The sequence below is a fragment of the Budorcas taxicolor genome, chromosome 11 (genome assembly GCF_023091745.1).
Source record: "Budorcas taxicolor isolate Tak-1 chromosome 11, Takin1.1, whole genome shotgun sequence".
NCBI classification, from domain to species: Eukaryota; Metazoa; Chordata; class Mammalia; order Artiodactyla; family Bovidae; genus Budorcas; species Budorcas taxicolor.
The window spans coordinates 10,049,043-10,069,299 of record NC_068920.1 but is presented as its reverse complement, the minus strand read 5'-3'; the positions used below and the strand labels follow the sequence as shown (position 1 = coordinate 10,069,299).

General features: G+C 55.3%; 1 protein-coding gene across 2 annotated transcripts; it reads right to left on the bottom strand.

The window, feature by feature from the left end:
- Positions 1-940: 940 nt before the first annotated feature.
- On the bottom strand, positions 941-19,378 carry LOC128055995 (serpin B6). Of its 2 annotated transcripts, none has more exons than XM_052648623.1 (7): positions 19,356-19,378; positions 8,289-8,463; positions 6,403-6,552; positions 4,264-4,381; positions 3,166-3,308; positions 1,622-1,777; positions 941-1,454 (listed from the first exon to the last, which is right to left on the bottom strand). In XM_052648623.1, exons 2-7 carry the CDS (start codon positions 8,451-8,453, stop codon positions 1,050-1,052), a joined length of 1,137 nt encoding a protein of 378 aa, XP_052504583.1. In that variant the 5' UTR covers positions 8,454-8,463; positions 19,356-19,378; the 3' UTR covers positions 941-1,049. The 2 variants fall into 2 exon arrangements, with proteins under 2 accessions (XP_052504583.1, XP_052504582.1); XM_052648622.1 differs by lacking the exon at positions 19,356-19,378 and adding an exon at positions 11,872-11,984.
- Positions 19,379-20,257: the final 879 nt, after the last annotated feature.

Below are 20,257 nucleotides of genomic sequence, written 5' to 3'. Positions count from 1 at the left end.
AGCCCCCATCTCGTGAACAGGGCCTGTCTGCTCATCTCTGACCCCGGGGGCAACTGAACATGCTCAGGGAGTGTGGACGGTCAAGCACTTGAACAGCCCTCTGACCACAGACCCTCCAATGCAGACACAGTGGCTCAGGGATGGACTTCTCCCAGTCTGGGTCCACGGCCCTCCCCACTTCTCCTGGTTTCTGGAGGGCTCACGTTCGGGGGTCTCTGAGGCCCGCTCCCCCTCCCCGTAGCTGCCGTAGCCTCTGCTTCACTCTGGTCTCAGGAGCAGGGCCACTGAGCAGAGGAGACAGGGAAGCCCCGCTCATCCTTCCAGGCCTGGAGCAGAGCACGCTCCCCGAGGACCTGGACGGGGCGGGTGGAGGAAGGACCCAGAGAGCAGGCAGCCAGTGCTCCCCACCGGCAGGACCACCGAGCGCCCGTCTCTGATGGGAGCTGCACCTCCGAGAAGGCACGGGACACAAAAAGACACACACACAGGTACACACACACACACACACACACAAAGATACACACAGGCACACAGACACAGAGATACACACAGACACAAAGATACACAAAGACACACTCACACATACACACACACAGACACAAACACAGAAACACACACAGACACATGTACACGCATAAAGACACACACACACAGACACAAAGACACACACACACAGATACACAGACACACATACACAGACACAAAGATACACACAGACACGCACAGACACGCACAGAGACACACACAGAGACACACACACACACAGAGACACACACACAAACACACAGACACACACACAGACACACAGACACACAGACACAGCACAGATATACACACAGACACACACACAGACACAAAGATACACACAGACACACTCACACAGACACACACACACACAGACACACACACACACACGCACAGACACACACACGGGGCAGTCACAATCAGCCTTTTATTTGTGGACTTTTGCCAAGGTCACTTTGGGTTCCAGAATCTTCGCAGAGATTGGGGAGAGCCGTGAGGAGCACCGGGGGGCCCCCACCACCTTGTCACGGCGAGCAGAAGCGGCCACAGAACAGGATGGCCCCGGTGTTGCCGTGCTGGATGAAGAAGAGGAAGGGGCGGTCGGCACAGAACCGGGGCACGACACTGAGGGAGCGCATCATGACCACCGCCCCTGTGGCAGCCGCGGCCTCCGTGCCCTCCTCGGTGACCTCCACGAAGGACTTGTGCACGACCTTGGAGAGGTGCAGGTCTCGCCGGGACGACATCCCTCTGAAGTCAGCCTGGGCTTCCTCGAAGGCGTCGGTCATGCCCAGTTCTTGGAGGACACACTCCATGTCGTAAGTCTCCTCCAGAGTAAACCGGGGAAGAAATACCTCCACCTCCTCCTCGTCCATCGCATCCGGCTTCGTCCACGCGACGAATTTCTCGTAGGTCAGGGCCTTCTCCACCTGGAGGAGAAGGTAGAAGATCTCAGGGTCTGCAGCAGCGCTGCCCCGGGGACCATCCGCTGCGACCCACACACCGCGCCCTGCGGGCCACACACGAGTTCCTGGAGCCCAGTGCCCAGCAGGGATCGGGACGAGAGCCCAGCCCCAGGCCACAGGTGCCTGGTTACCGTGTACACGTCAGTGCTTTCACTGGGCAGCAGGATGACCATGTTCAGCTCTTGGCCGACGTAGGGAAGCACCAGAATCTGGGTGCTTATTTCTCCAATGTAGGTTATTTTACAGGTGGACTTCTTGAACATCATCTGCACAGGTTTCTCCATGTTCTATAAAGGAAATGGATAAACGTTAACTTGAAACAAGACCCGTGGACACGCGGGACGAGTCATCAGAGCCGGCCCCCTGCGCCCACACACTCTGTCTTGTCTCCAGACCCTCCCCAGCTCCGCGTCGTCAGCTCGTCTGCACGGCTCCAGCTCCCACCCCTGGTTCCCAGCGCTCAGGCCTCAGGCTGCTGTTCTGCTGACCCAGGAGGGCTCCACTCGGACGTTCCCGGCAGGACCTCGCCCCTGGCTCCTGCCTGCCTGACATCCTCATCTGGACGCAAAGGAGCCTGCAGCTCGGCTCGCACACTGGCGGCTCGTGTCCCCTCCGCCTGCTCCATCTGTACGTTCTCACCTCTGCTCATGGCGACACCACTCATCCCGCCGTCAAACCCTGCCGTGTCCTGGGCGCCTGGCCTTCCCGCCCACAGCTGACCATGAACAACCATGTGGGCTCTGGTTTTAAAGACAACAGGGCTGCCTGGTGGCTCAGGGGCAAATAATCCGCCTTCCAATGCAGGAGACACAGGCTCTAGCCCTGGTCTGGGAAGACCCCACAGCCCAGGGGCTTCTAAGCCCATGGGGCACAGCTACTGAGCCTGGGCTGAGAGCCCGGGAGACGCAGCTCCTGCGGTCACGGGCCCGGAGCCTGAGCTCCGCACCAGGAGAAGCACCAGCAGGAGAAGCCCGAGTCCCGAGCCCAGAGGGCCTCTGCCAGGGCAGCTGCAAGAAAGGCTGAGCGGCAAGGAGCCCCGCACAGCCGAGTAAATAGATACAAGGATCAGAAAACCACAAGGCAATCTCACTTGTGCTTCCTATCCCCGCCACTCTCAGCCCAGCCACCGTCCTCAGGAAAACTTCCAAGTAACCTCCCGGGTCCTGCACACGGGCCCGAGGGGCTCTGGGGCATCAGAGCCACTGTGAGAGGCCACGGGCTCTTGAGAGCTCAGAGGAGGGACACAGGAACCAGGAACCCGGGCTGTGGAGACCGCTAGGGAGGCGCCTGGACGCCTTGCAGAGAAAGGCGTCTGTGTAGGTAGCTCCTGACGGGAGGGGTCAGACAGTAGGATCCAGGCCCATGAGCATCACAGCCACGGTCTGGAGTTTGAACTGGGTCTCATAGGCTCCAGCAGGCCCAGAGACCTGCGAGCTGCCCCCTGGGATGTGCGATACAAGACGGTACACCCGCCGCACAGACCACCCCTGATGACACAGCAGAGGAGGAGCAGGGGGAGAGGAAGCCAGGGTTTGCTCAGATCCACATCTGGGCTGCCAAGGCCACAAGAGGCTCACGTTCCTGAAGGTCAGCCTCCTGGCACGATCCATAAAGCAAGGGGACCCCAGGGACCATTTCCAAAACCTCCTTCGCTTTATGAAACATTCTTGCTCACCTTGCTGACTTTGAATGGCCTTTCCTCAGTATGCTCTTTGTTAAACTGTTTATCCCAGTTTCCTTTGAAGTAGATGGCATTCACGAGAACCAGACGTGTCGCGGGGTTAACTGAATTTGCAGACAGCAAATCTCTAATTTTACCTGCACGGAAGATTTAAAGGACCAGTTAGCTAACAGGGTTTCCTGGTGAGGTGCTGGGCAGGGTAGTTACTGGCCCGTCCCCTGGAGGAGTCAGTGCACAGACCAGAGGGTTCACTGTCCCCCAGACAACCACGTGCAGCCAGTTGTCTGTTTACTCGCTAAGTTGGGTCCCACTCTTTGTGACCCCATGGACTGTAGCCCACCAGGCTCCTGCATCCATGGGGTTCCCCAGGCAAGAATACTGCAGCAGGCTGCCATTTCCTCCTCCAGGGGATCTTTCTGACCCAGGGATCCAACCCGCCTATCCTGCTTTGGCAGGTGATTCTTTGCCATCTGAGCCACCAGGGAAACCCATGCAGGGAGCCTGGCCTGAAAGCAAAATCAGGGACAAAAACCTTCAAGTCTCTGCTCACAAAGATACCGTGAGTTGCATAAAACACATAAAATGAACAAATAATAAGGGCAGAATCATTCACAGTTTCAGAAAAAGGAATGTTCAGACTACAGCGTGAGGGGACCCTCCTGAAGGGGAGAGGTCGAAGCCAGTGTGGAGAGCACCGAAACGAAGAAGCGCAGGTGGCCCAGGGCCTGACCGCATGTCCTGCAGTGATGCTCAGCGACCCGCAGAGCACGTGCTCTACTGGACAGGCAGGGAGGTGGGGCCGCATCCAGAGTCTTCCTTCCACCCTTTGTGAAAAGGCAGACTATAGGAACATTAACTGCAACAGCCAAAAGTCAAAGTGTGATTGCTCTGGAAGAGGTGCACCGAATATTGATGAGGAGGGGGAAAGCTAGAGAAATTGATTGCTGATTAAATTTCAGAAGTGGATTTGAAAGTTCCAGTTCTTTAGAGAAAAAGCCATTTCTGTTTACAATCGATGGTCTTGAGAAGGAACTAATGGAAAATAAGACCGATTCAAATACTGTGCAAACAGAAGTAGTGACACGTCCTCACCTCCTGTCTTTTCGGCTACCCAGGTGTTTATGTGCTTCCTGGACTCCTCCTTAGCGCTGACAAAGTCCAGCTCTTCCATCTCTGCTTGGTAGAACACGCGGCAGGCATCTTTGAAACACTAGGAGAGATGGAATGACAGAATCACATGGCTACAGAAACAGACAGGGCCAACAGCTGACTTCTTCACCACGCATAACCTCAACACTGATCATTTGACGGTTACTTGTGTAATGTACAAACAAATGTGTGCAATTAACCTTCAATCCGTGTCTCAGTTTTCAGCTACACTGAATAAATAACTGAGTAAAGCACAGGCTTCCCAGGTGGCACAGTGGAAAGAATCCGCCTGCAAATGTTGGAGATGAGGGTTTGATCTCTTTGTGGGAAGATCCCTTGGAGAAGGAAATGGTAACCCGCTCCAGTATCCTTGCCTGGACAATCCCACGGACAGAGGAGCCTGGTGGGCTGCAGTCCACGGGCTTACATGCCTGAGCACGCAGGCATGAGGGTGGAGGGAGATGGGTTGGTAGCAATAAACTGGGAGAACTGAAAAAAAATCTGACAATAAACTAGCATGTAGCTAAGATGGATCAAAACAAGTGAACCAGGTGGTAAAAAAAATTCATACCAAGCCGTACAAACCTTACAAATATCTGATCTCATGCTGACTACATTCACTTTACACAACCTGTTTTAAAACAGTTAATTTAGTCTGAAACAAGTGTGAAAAATAATGAAAAAAATCATATAACAGAATATGCTATCCTAAACATACAACGAACTCAGTTAAAATAAAAAACAAACATAAATCCCAAAAGTAAAACTACACAAAGAACACATAAATAGGCAATTTTCAGAAAAGATCCAAATGTTTCATCCACAAGCAAAGCTGCTCAGTCTCATGAACAATCAGAATGTTAAAGGCTCAGCACGTGGAGCGCTGAGCAGAGGGTGGACGTGCCCACCCGCTACCCTTCCTGAGGATGACGGAAGGGCTGAAGCCAATGGGGCGGGAATGAAGCAGAATTCACTGAGATCTGAGAGCCTCCCTCTCTCCCTTCCTTCTAAAATCCATCTGAGTAGCACGCACACACAGGACAGAACCATACACACACGGTCCCTGCCGGCTCCATCCAGGCTGGGCCCCACCCCACGCCCAACCCAGGGGCTGGTGGCTGCGTCTCAGTACAGCCACTCCTGAGCATGCTGCCCACCACCTTGAGAAAGGGTGAGGCAGGCATACACTGCTGCTGAGCCTGAAGCTCCGTCACTGTGGCCACCAGATACGAAGAGCCGACACGTCGGAAAAGACCCTGATGCTGGAAAGATAGAAGGTCAAGGAGAAGGGGCCGACAGAGGATGAGGGGTTGAATAGATCATCAACTCAATGGACATGACTGTGGGCAAACTCTGGGACGTAGAGAGGACAGAGGAGCCTGGCCTGCTGCAGCCCACGGGCTCAGAAAGAGTCGGACACAACTCAGCGACTGAACCACAACAGGCACACGTGCACTGAGATGCAAAGACTTTCTCCGTGTCCAGGGCCCAAGCCGTGATACAGGGCGCGGGGGCAGGGCGGGGACGAGAGCGGGAGGACTCTGGCCTTCTCTTCGTTTTTATATTATTAAGAACACACTCAGAGATGACTTGAGGTGGGTATGAAAAAAATTAAAACCCATGGAAGCACTGTAATTAACTAGAACCAGAGTAAAAAAGACAAAACTTAAAAAAAATTCTGCATAGGAAAAGATAATCAAAATATTTACAGGTATAAAACAATTGAACAAGTTTCACAATGTACAAAAAACTTCCAACAGGTGAAAAACAACATCAGAAATATTCTATTCGATCACTCCCCTGTTTGGGCCAACTCACCTGCAACTGTGGTATGATCTGTGTTAGTTCTCTGACAATCAACTCATCGAAGCTTCAGGAACATGTGAACAGGGCTGTTACAGGGCTCCTCTTACAGGCAATGACTGAACGGTTCCAGGAAGCGTGAGGTCGTGACTGGGGTCCCACACCCTGTCCACCGTGTGGGTCTCAGCCCACAAGGCCTCTCTGCACCACAAGGCCCGCCTCCCGTCTACACAGGACCTTGGTCTCTATCTGCTTCAGGCAATCGAGATTATGACTTACCGAGAGGAAATCGTAAGTCTTCTCTCCAAAAAGCTTGTTGGCGGTTCTGAGCAAGTACTGTGTACTGGTCCTATTAACTTCACTGAGAAGCTTCTGGAAACCCGGGTGGACATCTTCACCTCCACCACTGCTCTTGCTTAGAGAAAGCGTCTGAAATCAAAAACAGATAAAACCCTCCACTGCAGTACGCCTTGACTACAGAAAATGGACACAACACTGAAGTCAGCCTAAGCACCGCACTGATCCTCACCACAGCTTAAAGCAAGACTCACGCAAATAAAGCGACAGTGGCTCTGGGAAGCCCCCCCAGCCCGCCTCCCGCTCAGGCTCAGGCAGGAACGGCGGGAGCAGAAATGCCCCTGGGCGAGTCCAGGGCCCTGTGCTCACAGTCTGCCTGCAGACAGGGCCGCGGACAGGCCGCCCGTCTCTGCACAAACAGGCCACGTCTTCAGTCTGGACTGGCCTTGCAATGGGCTCTGACCAGCGGGAGACAGGAGAAGTGGCTCTTCCGGGCCCAGGCCTTCGTAGAGGCCTGGCACCTCCACGTTCGCTGTCTTGCCCCTGTTGCCAGGGTGCAGAAACGCCCAGCCATCCTGCTGCGGCCTCATGACAACGCGGCAGAGGGGACACACGGAGGAGAGTGCCTAGCGGATCGGGGCCGCTCCTGGACCAGGAGGAGCCCAGCGGGCACCGTGCAGCCAGGCCGCAGAGTCCCAGGCACGGTCCCGGTCATTCCCGGTCGTGGGCGGTCTGTTCGGGAGCCACAGAGAGAAGGTCCAGACAGCTGAAGGCGTGGTTCCACAGTAACACATAGCTAAAGCCTGGGCACGGGCTTTGCACCCAGCGGCCGGCCGAGGCCGGAGGGCCGGGGGCACCACTGCTGGAGGAGAGGAGGTCGGATGGGAGCCCTGGAGAGAGGCCCGTGCAGGGCGGGAAGGCTGGCCCTCCGCCTGGAATCGGAATCTGCACAGGAGGTGCCCAGAGAGAGGGCGGCCCCTTCAGAGCCTGGGAGAGCGGGAGGGGAGACAGTGCCGAGCTCAAGAGGGGACTGCTCCCTTTTCAGCAGGACTTAAAGGGAATACGTGCGTCTCCCAGGTGGCGCAGTGGGAAAGGATCCACCTGCCGGGGCAGGAGACAAGACTCGCGGGTTCCGTCCCTGGGTCGGGAAGATCCCCTGGAGGAGGACCCACGCCAGCGTTCTTTCTGGAGAACCCCATGGACAGAGGAGCCTGGAGGGCTGCCGTCCACGGGGAAGCAAACAGTCAGAGATGACTGAGCAGGAGCACCCGCGTATTTGCGTCCTGACACTTGCTGGGTGGAGGGGCACGTGTTCCTCACTCCCAGCCTCTCCAGCTGGCACAGGACCCTGAAAGTGATGGCCTTAGGGCAGAGGTCAAACTCACGGCCCCGGCTCAAGGGCGCGATCAGGACTCTGTTACACCTGGAGGCCCTCTGGACCCCAGGACCTTGGGAAGGGTAAGGGCACCCCACATGCGGGAAGACTGTGACCCCCAGGGGCCAGACATCAGCGCCCCGCCGCCACTGTGGCCCAGGAGCTGACGTCCACACCCTGTGCAGCCAGCCCGGGCTGGCTCTGGGCGTCTCGTTAGGATGGGCCTTGGCCAGCACGGCCTTGAGCAGCGGGTCTGAGCAGAGGTTCGATGAACGCTTGCTCGTTCAAGCCTGTCCTGCTGGAATCGGGTGCTGCGCTGTCAGGAGCCCCAGGCCACACGCCAGACAGACACTGGAGGGGGCGCCCAGGGAGGGGCAGACAGGGGAGTAGGCCTCGCTGTCGAGCAAGGCCTTTGGATTCGGATCGCGGACACCAGCTCACCGACCAAAGAAAGAGCATCAGCCGCCGCCCACAACCGGCTTCCCGAACGTACCTGGCACATCTGTGCTGCGGTGTTGCCCCTGGCCCCCATGAGGACCATGGCCAGGGCAGAGGAGATGCTTAGGGGTGAGATAAACACATTTTTCGAGTTGTCCGCACCCAGCTTTTTCAGAAGGGTCAAGGCAAAGGTGCTGTTTGCTTCTGACAGCGCATCCATGGTGGCGAGGCTGAAAGGACGGATTTAAAATCAGTGTCACGCAAATTCAGGCCACAGGTCGACCATGTCTCACTCTGCTCTTAACCGTTGTTAGCACTGACGCGCTACCTCGACCAGCAAGCAGGTACTCGCACAAAACGCGGTTTCCTCGGGGTTTCCCCTGCTGCCCCAGGCCCAGGCCCTGCTGGTCCTGCTTTGGAGAAGGGCCTTGGGACGCACCCACGTCCACCTCCAGGGCCCTGCCTCGGAGGGTGTTTGGACTAGAACAGGACACTGTGGGAATGGGCTGGGGTGCACAGGGTTCAGGACCTTTCTGTGCATGGTGGGAAGGGATGACAGCCGAGCCTGACACCGACCTGGGGGAGACAGAGCAGGTGAGCCCGAGGAAAGCGCCTGAAGCCGCAGGGCTGCAGGCTGGCCACCCCGCTCCAGGCCCTGCGTCAGCTCCCTGATTTCTGCTCCCTGCATGAGGACGGGGGCGCACAGGGTAATGTGTGCTCTTGCTGGCGTGCAGGACAGCTCACCCAAAACCCTGCACTGCAGCACACTGATTGCTCTGAAGTAAAGACACTATGCCAAAGCCTTTGACTGTGTGGATCACAATAAACTGTGGGAAATTCTGAAAGAGATGGGAATACCAGATCACTGACTTGCCTCTTGAGAAACCTGTATGCAGGTCAGGAAGCAACAATTAGAACTGGACATGGAACAACAGACTGGTTCCAAATAGGAAAAGGAGTATGTCAAGGCTGTATATTGTCACCTTGCTTATTTAACTTCTATGCAGAGTACATCATGAGAAACGCTGGGCTGGAAGAAGCACAGGCTGGAATCAAGATTGCCAGGAGAAATATCAATAACCTCAGATATGCAGATGACACCACCCTTATGGCAGAAAGTGAAGAGGAACTAAAAAGCCTCTTGATGAAAGTGAAAGAGGAGAGCGAAAAAGTTGGCTTAAAGCTCAACATTCAGAAAACGAAGATCATGGCATCCAGTCCCATCACTTCATGGCAAATAGATGGGGAAACAGTGGAAACAGTGTCAGACTTTATTTGGGGGGCTCCAAAATCACTGCAGATGGTGATTGCAGCCATGAAATTAAAAGACGCTTACTCCTTGGAAGGAAAGTTATGACCAACCTAGACAGCATATTCAAAAGCAGAGACATTACTTTGCCAACTAAGGTCCGTCTAGTCAAGGCTATGGTTTTTCCAGTGGTCATGTATGGATGTGAGAGTTGGACTGTGAAGAAAGCTGAGCGCCGAAGAATTGATGCTTTGAACTGTGGTTTTGGAGAAGACTCTTGAGAGTGCCTTGGACTGCAAGGAGATCCAACCAGTCCATTCTGAAGGAGATCAGCCCTGGGATTTCTTTGGAAGGAGTGAGGCTGAAGTGTAACTCCAGTACTTTGTCCACCTCATGCGAAGAGTTGACTCATTGGAAAAGACTCTGATGCTGGGAGGGATTGGGGGCAGGAGAAGGGGACGACAGAGGATGAGATGGCTAGATGGCATCACAGACTCGATGGACCTGAGTCTGAGTGAACTCCGGGAGTTGGTGATGGACAGCGAGGCCTGGCGTGCTGCGATTCACGGGGTCGCAAAGAGTCGGACACGACTGAGCGACTTAACTGAACTGAAAGAGTCTTGAGAAACAGCTGGTGTAAAAAGCTTACGCTGCCCTTCTTCTGTTCCCTCTGGAGCTGAAAATAAATCTCCCCATGGAAATACCGTCCCTGTACCAGGAGGCAGAGAGACATCTTTACGGCCAAAGAGGTGAACGCAAGGCCCAAAGGCTGTACAAGAAACCAGCAAACCTGATACTTCACGACCTTGCTGCCCCAGGCAAACCCCTTTGTCTGTCACATCTTCACACACACAAAGCTGCCTGCCTGGTCACTTCTTGAGCCTTGTATCTTCGAGGTTTGCACAAAATTCAGTGGGCTTGGTTTTCTGCTATTGATTTGTCTTAGGTCAATTTAATTACTCGACCAGCCAAGAAGAACGTAGAGGAGAAGAATCACTACCGTTACACACCTTCTCTTCCAGCTTTAATATCCAATTTGTTGCTTTCTATCTAAATCGAGTCCGACTCTTTTGTGATCCGTGGACTACTACCTGGCCCCTCTGTCCCTGGATTTTCCAGGCAAGAATACTGGAGTGGGTTGCCATTTCCTTCTCCAGGGGATCTTTCCAACCCAGGGATTGAACCCGACGCTCCTGCCTTGCAGAAGGATTCTTTCCACTGAGCCACCAGGGCAGGCGTTAATATCCAATACCTTAACACTAATACAGAGAAAAGCAGAAGTTCACTTGTCTTCAAAGGCCACAGCGAGGCCGGTAATAGTTGTTTTTCTCCACTGGCAACAGTTGCTGATGGTCATGAAAGGTGAGAGGATACCCACTCCCTGTAAAATCGCTAAACTGAAAAGGAGGGAATGAAGCAGTGAGGCCCAAGCACTTTGTGTGTGTAGCGCGCTCTTAGTGCAAGCAGAAAAGAACAGTGGCTCCATTTACACTCGTTTCTCTCTACTGTCCTGGCTGGAGTGATCAGGGCAGAAGCTGAGCTGCAATACAACACTTAGGACTGGAACTGGCCTCATGTGGTTCCAAATACTTAGTTTACACAGCCAGTATGACTGAAACCATGGCCTTTCTCTGGGGTGGTATAACGCTGAGGGTGCAGGGGAATCCTGGACACACCTCGCCCCAGAACACTGATAACCACAGCCCTTCCTGTTCATGGGGACCTCAGTCCAAGGGTTACTTATCACACGCCCTCTTCGCCTCGGCCTTAAAGCACACCAGCGGGGAGGCACACAGTAGGGCCAGGTACCACTGGAAGCCAAAGTCCCAGCAGAACCCGGCCTCCCCAGCAGCTCAGTAATCCTGGCAGCATGTGAAGGTTCATTTCCCATACTTTTTTCTCTCAAACTAGAGCTTTATGGGGGTGGGGGGAGAGAAGGGAAGAAAGTAACTCAGGTGCCAACTTATCGAGCACCCAGGTGCGACTAAAGTCTCTCCCAGGCCCTCTTGGCCCTGAAGATGCCCACTCTCAGAATACTGCGCCTTGCAGCGTGTCTAGCGAAAACAAAACCAGCCGTAACAAGCTCTGAAACGGTCCTCAGGATTATCCTCTCAGGCCTGAGGGACCCTGAGCGCAGGCCGCGCGGTGGGCGGGAGACCGCTGGGCGCCGGGTCCGCCTGGGCACTCAGGCCGGCTCCTATCTGGCCTCCGAGTCCCCCGCCCCCGGCTCCCCGGGTCCCCAACGCCCGGCGCTCTCCGAGGGTCACCTGGGCACTCAGGCCGGCTCCTATCCGCCCTCCGGCCTCCACCTCGGTCCCCCGGGTCCGCAACGCCAGGCGCTCGCCTCACCCGCAGGCCGGTTCCGCGGCCCCAGCATCCCGAAACGTACCTGAGCGCGGCCGGAGCGGGCTGGGCGGGGACGGAGGCGCCGGGCGTAAATACCCCGCCGAGAGGGGCGGGCCGGGCCGCAGCCGGCTGGACCGGAGAGAGGGACCAGCCGGGAGGGGCGGAGCCGAGCGGGAGGGGCGGGGCCGGCCGGTCCGGAGGGCAAGGCGGAGCGGGAGAGGCGTGGCCTAGAGGGAGGGGCGTGGCCGAGGGGAGGGGCGGGGAGGGCCGGAACGGAGAGCGGGACGAAGGGAGGGGTGGGGCCGAGCGGGAGGCACCGGGCCAAGCGGCAGGGGCGGGGCAGACGGGAAGGGGCGGGGCGGGCAGCACAGGATAGCGGGGCTCGAACAGGAGGGGCGGGGCGATTCGGGCCGGGGGCGGGGCCGGGCCGGAGGGCGGGGCCGGGCCGGACAGAAGGGCCCAGGTCGAGCTGGAGGGCCGGGGTCGAGCTGGAGGGCCGGGGTCGAGCTGGAGGGGCTGAGCAGAGGGGGAGGGCCGGGCCCGGCCGGACCGGACCGAACTGGACCGGAGGGCGGTGCCGCATGGTTGGGGCGGAGCCGAACAGCAGGAGCAAGCCAGGCGCCAGGTGAGCCGCGGGTCCGGTTCGGCCCCAGTGCGGGGACCGCTACCCGGGGCCGCAGGAGGAGCGAAGGTCCGGTCCTAGGAGGCCTTCAGTGGGCAAGCCCCGGGTCTTCGCGGGGCGCACGGGCTGATACTTGGTCCGGAGAGGCGCCGCTCGGGCACCTGGGCTTGAGTCTCTGCGCGAAGCCAGGCGCGCTTCTCCCGGTGCACAGAGGCCCGTGTGAACCAAGCACGGTGGGACCCTGGCCTGCCCGCCCAGCGCAGCCTTGGAGGGCGGACAGGGCGCCGGTGACCGCAGTGGGGAAATTAGCGACCTCGACTGAAACATGACAGGTTCAGTTTGGAAACCTGGGAGAGCTGGGGGCGTCCCTGGTGGCTCAGAGAGTAAAGAATCGGCCCGCAGCATAGAAGACCCAGGTTGGATCCCTGGGTGGGGAAGACCCGCTGGAGAAGGAAAAGGCAGCCCACTCCAGTATTCTTGCCTGGAGAATCCCATGGACAGAGGAGCCTGGCACCATTGCAAAGACTCGGACTTACTAGGCACACACAGGACTGTTCAAGTCTGGATGTAGGCTGTCAGCCCAGTTGGGTGATGGATACACTGTTAATTCTCCCTATTGTTTCTATTTCTCTTCTTTTAATGACCGCACATTGAAATCAAACCAGATGACCCTCTATTAAATGTTGGAATTGTGTATTGTGTATGACAAGTGGTTCTTTTGCTGATGAATCCTTCGAACCTGAAATGGAAGGAAAACTTGCAGGGATACAGTTGGTGTCTCGTGTTTAGAGAATTCGCTTCAAATGTGCAGACGATGCCCACAAAGTTTGTCTTTGTGACCCCGGCCAATTCATCCCTGGTGCGAACCCTGACAGAGCCCCTGATCCTCAGAAAGAAAAGGACATGTTCTTTCTCCACTTGTCCCCAGGTAGGGGGCTGGTTTCTTCTCCTTCCATTTCAAAGGACTCAGCACTCCCTGGAAAGTACAAGTAAACAGAGCCTGTTAGGCATGCTTCAGGCAGTCTGAATTTCCAGCCAGTGCTCTGGAACCAGGAACAAAGGAGGCTGACCGAGGGTCTAAACACAGCTTTGTCATTTGTGAATTGGGGATTGTTACAAGTCAGTGTTTTCATTCGCTGTGCTTTATTTTTGAAAATAACCTTTCTTTCAAATGTTGGAAATAATACCTTGGCAAAAATACATTTAGAAAGCACGTCGCAACCCATATCCGGATCACTTAACACAAGTCAGTTTTGACACACACAGCAACTCACCCAGGACCAGACCGCAGAGCAGCCACTAAACGTCCCCCTGGGTCAGTCAGCATTCTGTCCTGCTGAGGCTTCAGCTCCAACACAGAAGGAGAGGGTGCTCACCTCCTCACCGCAGGTTCTACTGGGACGTTTGCACCACTAATACGATTGTTTCTAAGTGAATTTTCCAGCATTGCCTGAACTGACTGACTCATGAAACGCTAGAGAATGTCTGCCTGATGTCCGTGGTGGAGATGCATGCAGATTGATAAGGCTGTCTGAAAATAGTGCACTGGGGGCTTAGATGCATAACAAAAAAAGACACCCTAATGGGTGAGACCAGCGATGATTATGTCAATTGCTTACTGATTCACGCTAATTAAGTGGATATTTACTAAACATCTGTAATGCAAAGCTCTAGACTAGTCCAGGGGTGGAACTTCTGGCCTCCAATGGAGGACATGAAATAAGTTCCAGGATATAAGGTCCAGGCAGCTATCTATATCTGTCTGGCTTCCTTAGAGACAGTGACCCCTGGGATGTTTCCCACAAACAACAGAAGTAATCCAGATGACACAGAGCATATCTGGTTAGCAACCCACAGGACTTACAAGCTTTTCGGATCTGATGGCCCAGCAGTACTTGCAGAGAAACTGCAGCAGCCTGCCCAGAGATTCAGCCGTGAAACGTGCTCAAGGCCTGGTCCTTCTGAAAGACAGACCAGGTGGGCAGCAGACAGCACACTATGAGGCCGTGGACACAGAGCGGGATCCCTCATATGGACAGAATGCCTGAAACCTTGCCTTTTGCCGGTGTGTGTGTGCTCACTTAGTCATAGCCAACCATTTGCAAGCCCGTGGCCATGCACTGTAGCCCGCCAGGCTCCTCTACCCGTGGGATTTGCCAGGCGAGAATATTGCAGTGGGCTGCCACTTCCTTCTCCAGGGGGTCTTCCTGACTCAGGGATCGAACCCACATCTCCTGCTTTTCCTAGAGAGCAGGTGGATGTTTTCCCAGTGTGCACCTGGGCAGTGACAGGTCATTAAAGAAGCGGGTTAAAATCAGACTCTGCCCAAAGAGAGAGAATTGATGAGACTGCACCCTCCTTGGGGCACTTGTTGTTCAGTTGCTAAGTCGTATGTGGCTCTGCGACCCCATGGCCTGCAGCACACCAGACTTCCCTGCCCTTCACCATCTCCTGGGGTTTGCTCCAGCTCATAATCATTGAGTCAATGATGGCACCCAGCCACCTCATCCTCCCTCATCCCCTTCTCCTCCCGCCTTCAGTCTTTCCCAGCATCAGGGTCTTTCCAGTGAGTCAGCTCTTCGTATCAGGTGGCCTAAGTATTGGAGCTTCTGCCGGGAGCCACCGTGAGGAACTCCGCCCATGGCAAAGGTCATGAGGAAGGGGGCTTGGCATACGCAAAGGCGTGATCAAGCCTCAGGAAACCTCCTGTCCCGAGCATCTACCCCCAAAGCCAGAGTCTACCTAGAAATTATTAGTATAGTGGGTTGGTTAGGAATTATATTGGTGAAGGGTTTTTCATTTGTGCCAATAATTACTGCTAATTCCCTGCCCTGGGTGTGACAAGGGTGTCTCAGGTCAAACCTCTCTGCTGACAAACTAGCCTGTGTGACAGGATTATCCATACTCCTGCCACTACGCATATAATTGTTTACTACCTCTCAACCATAAACAGCACAGGGAGTTTTGGAGTATTTTGAGAGTCTTAATTAGCATAGGGCTTTTCTCATTGTTGAGTCAATGATTGCCGCCAGGCCTCCATATCCTTAAGCACCTGGGAATATATTAATCAATGTTTTTGGAATATAGAAAAGGAAATATAGTAATTTTTGATGTTAGCAATACTAGACTTTTTGAGTTAATGAATTTTCTCTTTTGTTATAGATCACTGTACTTTGTTATAAATCACTGTGTCCTTGCTATGTAAAATGTAACTTTATCACTATCCTAAGACTAAATAGATCTTAAGGGGAACATTGGTGAAGGGTTTTTATTTGTTGGGCTGATGTTTTGCTGCTAAATCTCCATATTCCCTGCCCTTATAATGAATATAACTAGCATATAGGAGAAACAAGTATTAACCTTTAAGATTAATCATGTTAACCTTGGGTTAAATAAATTCCTTTCTTGATTGTAACTCACTAACACCCTCACCCTATATGAATGCAACTTTATTTGGAGGGTGGTGCCTGGTTTAAGGAAAAACATCCTTGGAAAAAATAAGTTTTTTGGTTATCAGAAAGAAAGGGTCGTAAATGTTAGCAGGCCTCATGGCCAGAAGATGATGTAAAACCCCTAAGACCTTTTTTTATGTAAAGTACCTGATTTTGATAAAGGTCAGGACTGCTGACCCCTGCGTGACTCTGTATTCATCCCTATGTGTAACAAAAGGTATATAAGCAAATCTAAAAAATAAAGAAATCGGATCAGTTTCTGGAAAGACTGATTCCCCAATGGCGCTTCTTTCTTGCTTCCGTTTTTCTGGCTGAATTAATGTGGGTACTCACCCAGCCTGCTAATTATGCCTGGGCTTCTGGGATCGGACCGGGGAGGCCTCAGTGCCTCCTCTCCTTCGGGAGAATGGAAAGACGCCTGTGGCCTACATAGGTGGTGATTGGTATTCCACATAAACCAAATTATTCAGCCTCTTTTTCTCCACTAATATTTCCTACTACACTATCCGTTTCTAATCTCTCTCTATATCTGTAATTAAATATGTATTTTTCCAAGGACGCCGAAGCTGTCCCTACCTTTGAATCACCCTGGATCCACCGGGGCTGGACCCCGACAAGCTTCAGCTTCAGCATCAGTCCCTCCCATGAATATTCAGGGTTGATTTCCTTTAGGATTGACTGGTTGGCTCTCCTTGCAGTCCAAGGGACTCTCAAGAGTCTTCTCCAGCACCACCGTTCAGAAGCGCCACCGTTCAGAAGCGCCACATGGACTCAGACCCCAGGCTCCTCCATGTCTTCTCTTTCGGGACAGTTTGGGAAGGACCCTGAGCTCCACCCGAGCAGGACAGCCCTCTCCCACCACGCTGCCTGCTCCTAGATTTACTGCAAAGACCTCAGCTTCCTTGAGCGCTTTCGGGGACCTGGGCAAACATCCTGCCTTCTTTCCGGCTAGCAGAGGTTCAGGCACCGACACCGGAACATGTTTCTCTGGGGGGATCACCCGGCTCTCCTTCCAGATGCATAGGGACCACGTGCGAGACAGGACTCCTCACCCCACCGGCTCTCCTTCCCTATGGCGACCACGGCCTGCCAGCGGGGTGACCCAGGGTCCTCAGTGCCCGCCTGATGTTGACCTTCCGGTGCCCCTGCCAGAACTCCTAGGAAACTCCAGCGTGAATCTACCGCCTCCACGGTCACAGTTAAGATAACTGACTCCAAGGGGAAGACAGAGAGGCGCAGCCAGGCACTGCCCTCCTCCCAGGAGATAGTAATCTACCACACAGCCCGCAGGCCAGGAGCCCTGCCCGAGCTGTGCCAGGCAGCCAGGCGGAGTTCCCACCCTGAGGGCCTGTGACCTCGGCACAGGAAGGCCAGGCCCACTCCACGTCACACCAGACAAGCTGGGGGCTCCCCCACGAAGCTCCTCTAGGGCTCATGGGCCGGCCTAGACATCCTAAAGTTCATCAGGAACAAAGAACCACTCTCGACACCGCAACCTTCACCGACTCACACACGAGCTAGGAAATTATTACGAGGAGTAATTGCTACCGTCCACGGTTCTCAGAGGAACGGAGAGACAGAGGAAACAGAAAGGCGCCCGGCAGTGAGGGGGCCCCGTGTGCACCGCAGGCCCTCCCCGCCTTCTGGGCGACTCCTGCCCACGTTCCTCTGTCTGCTCTAGACACTGCCCTGAGGGCGGGACGTGGGAAGGAGCCCCTCTCCCGGCTAACCTCGGCCACCTGGGCAGCAGTGAAACCCTTTGGCTCCCAGGAGGACCATGGCCAGGACCGCGGAGAGGCTCACGGGAGAGAGAAGCACGTTGCCTGAAGGGCCGTCTTCACACGGGGCCTTTGAAAGGCGGAGGGCGAAGGTGCCATTTGCTTCACAGAGTCGTCTGTGAAGCTAGGTTTGAGTGAGGCCCTCAGTAACTCTGAATGCCGTCCACCTGACGCAGGACACTGTCCTTTCAGGGTGGAGCATAAAATAGTCTATGGAGCAAGATCCGTGTATGGGTGCTTTCCGTCCTAATAGAAAGTCCACGGTTAAGGTCACTAACTACGTGTGGTCCTGGCAGCAGGTCAAGCAGTTGAGAGCCTCGGGGAATGAACAGCAATGGCTAACGGGGGCACCAACCCCCCCACCCACACACACACTGCTGGGCTCCTGGGAGCAGTGAAGTCCAGTCCTTTCCCATCTGAGAAGGGGGAGGACAGGGCCAGAGGGGAGGAGGGGAGAGACCCCACGTGAGAGCCTTGTCGGCCCTCTGCCGGGTCCCAAGGCCCCGTGTATCGTTGCACATACTCCTGAGGAACCCCTGGGAGATGTTCAGTTATGAAGCAGACCAGGTCTCCCCATTTCCCAGCTGATAGCTGAGAAATGTTTGAGAAGCTGAACTGGAGCCAGACAGGCTGGAATCCGGGAGGAAATGGGCTGTGAGGTGAGGAATTTCCACCTACAGTGGCTGCTCCGTGCCAGCCGGGCCTCGGGTCCTGATGGTCAGCTAGTGTCCCTGAACCCCGACCCAGCTCAGGGCACCTGCCCTCCGCTCCCCAGCCCTCAGGGACCCTCGGACACGGGACGTGGGCCCAAGACCTGTGCTTTTCTTTGAAATTTGAAGTTCTTTCTTTACCAGAAACAGGATTTGAAGGCTCCCTCCTTTCTTCCCTCAACAGCCACGAGCGGACACCGAGCCTGACATTGGAAACCAGGTCCCGAGGGACACAGGAGAGGAGAGCACTAAAGACAGGTGTTCAGGAGAGGACCGTCAGGGTGACGGGGTGCAGCCAGGGCGAGCACTGAGGCCGTGGGAGAGGCAGGGGAGGTCAGAGGGGGTCAGGCAGGCCGGCGCAGTGGCCCAGGCCCTCCTGAAACCGGACATGGCACGGCCATCAGCCCCCAGCCCACCTGTGGCCATCTTTCCTTGGCAACGAGACCCTCACTCACACCACGGCTGGCCTCAGGCCCTGAGGGGGCCCTGTATCCTCCCGGCCCACTCCAGCCCCCCACAGCCACCACCAAGCCTTGCCTCCTGTCCCCTTAAAGCTCTCCAGCCAGGCTGGCCCTGACCCCACGTCTATTCTGGCCCGCATTCTCCCTGCTGCCGCTCGGAGCCTGAGAACAGTGTCCCCACTCCCCACCTCCCGCCACTGCGGCAGGCAGAGGCGGTCCTGACCCTCCACTCGGGCTCTTGCCTGGCCCAGCCCTGGGGCTCAAACACACTTGGCCAACACGGCTCATCCTCCTGCCAGACCTGAGAGCCCCTTCAGCCCCGCCGAGGCGCTGGGACCTCTGAAAGCTCCGCTTACCCAGCTCCCCATCCTTCAACCAGGAAGTCACCCTTCTGCCTCCAGGTGGCGGCGCAGCGGCTTCTCAATCCCCACCTTCTAGATGTGCCCTGAGCCCGTCCCCCGCCGGCGCTCCCCTTCAGCTCCCTCTCGCGCGGGAGGGGCTCACCTGCCTCCTCAGCTCCAGACGCTGACAGCTCCCAGCAGGGAGTGGCCTCTGGTCCCGGAGGCCCCGCGAACAGAGCCCGAAGGGCGGGGCCGCCTCCAACCCCGCCCCGCCCACAACTTGAGGTTCAGCCCACTGCCCTGGGAGCTCTGGTTCTGGTTCTGGCCTCCAGGGATGCAGATGGTGGAGGTGCGGGTCAGGGGGGTGGGGTGTGGAGGGCGAGGGTGGTGGCGGGTAACAGTCATGGGGTGGGTAAGGGGCGGGAGTGGGGGTCCGTGTGGGCCGACCCAGGCCTCCGGGAAGCGGAGTTTTTTCAAAGTCTTTATATGGTGATCTGACTTTCAGCTCTAGAGAAGAAACCGAGTTGGTCCTGGCAAGCGCACCGCAGCAGGTCTGGGTCACCCGTCAGAGCACCGTCTCCCACCACCACCAAGGTCAGTCCCCCTTGGCCTCCTAACTCTCAGCCCAGTGAGCCCTGTCTGGGTATTGTGAGCAAAAGACAGTGCCTGCAGCTCTGTCTGCGGGCACTCAGATGCCATTTCTCAGCGGCCTACAAAGAGCAATGCTGAGCATGGCCCTGTTCTGCAAAGATTTCCTGACCTTGGAAGGCCTTTCTCCCTCTAAACGTGTTTTTTCTGTAACTTTGAAAAACCTTTCTTTAAAGTATTTTCTTCCTATACTTTGAAGGCCTTTCTCCCTGTAAACTTGTTTCCCCCATGAGTGCTCCGTCCTTGCATAATGAAGATTGTCAACTCAAATAGCAGGGATGTCTTGGCCTCTCCCACGAGCGTGGCACTGGGCTGGGAGATGGGACCTGAGGTGCCTCACAGGTGATGAGAATACCAGAGGTGCTCAGAGGTACCTCCTAGATGTAATGAGAAAACATCTAGATGGTGGCAGCCACA

Excerpts from the sequence above, each read along its gene's own strand:
- LOC128055995 (XM_052648623.1), bottom strand. The coding sequence starts at position 8,453 with ATGGATGCGCTGTCAGAAGCAAACAGCACCTTTGCCTTGACCCTTCTG. Across the intron at positions 6,553-8,288 it reads CCGCAGCACAGATGTGCCAG|ACGCTTTCTCTAAGCAAGAG; the intron begins GTACGTTCGGGA and ends TTTTGATTTCAG. Across the intron at positions 4,382-6,402 it reads AGACTTACGATTTCCTCTCG|TGTTTCAAAGATGCCTGCCG; the intron begins GTAAGTCATAAT and ends CATCTCTCCTAG.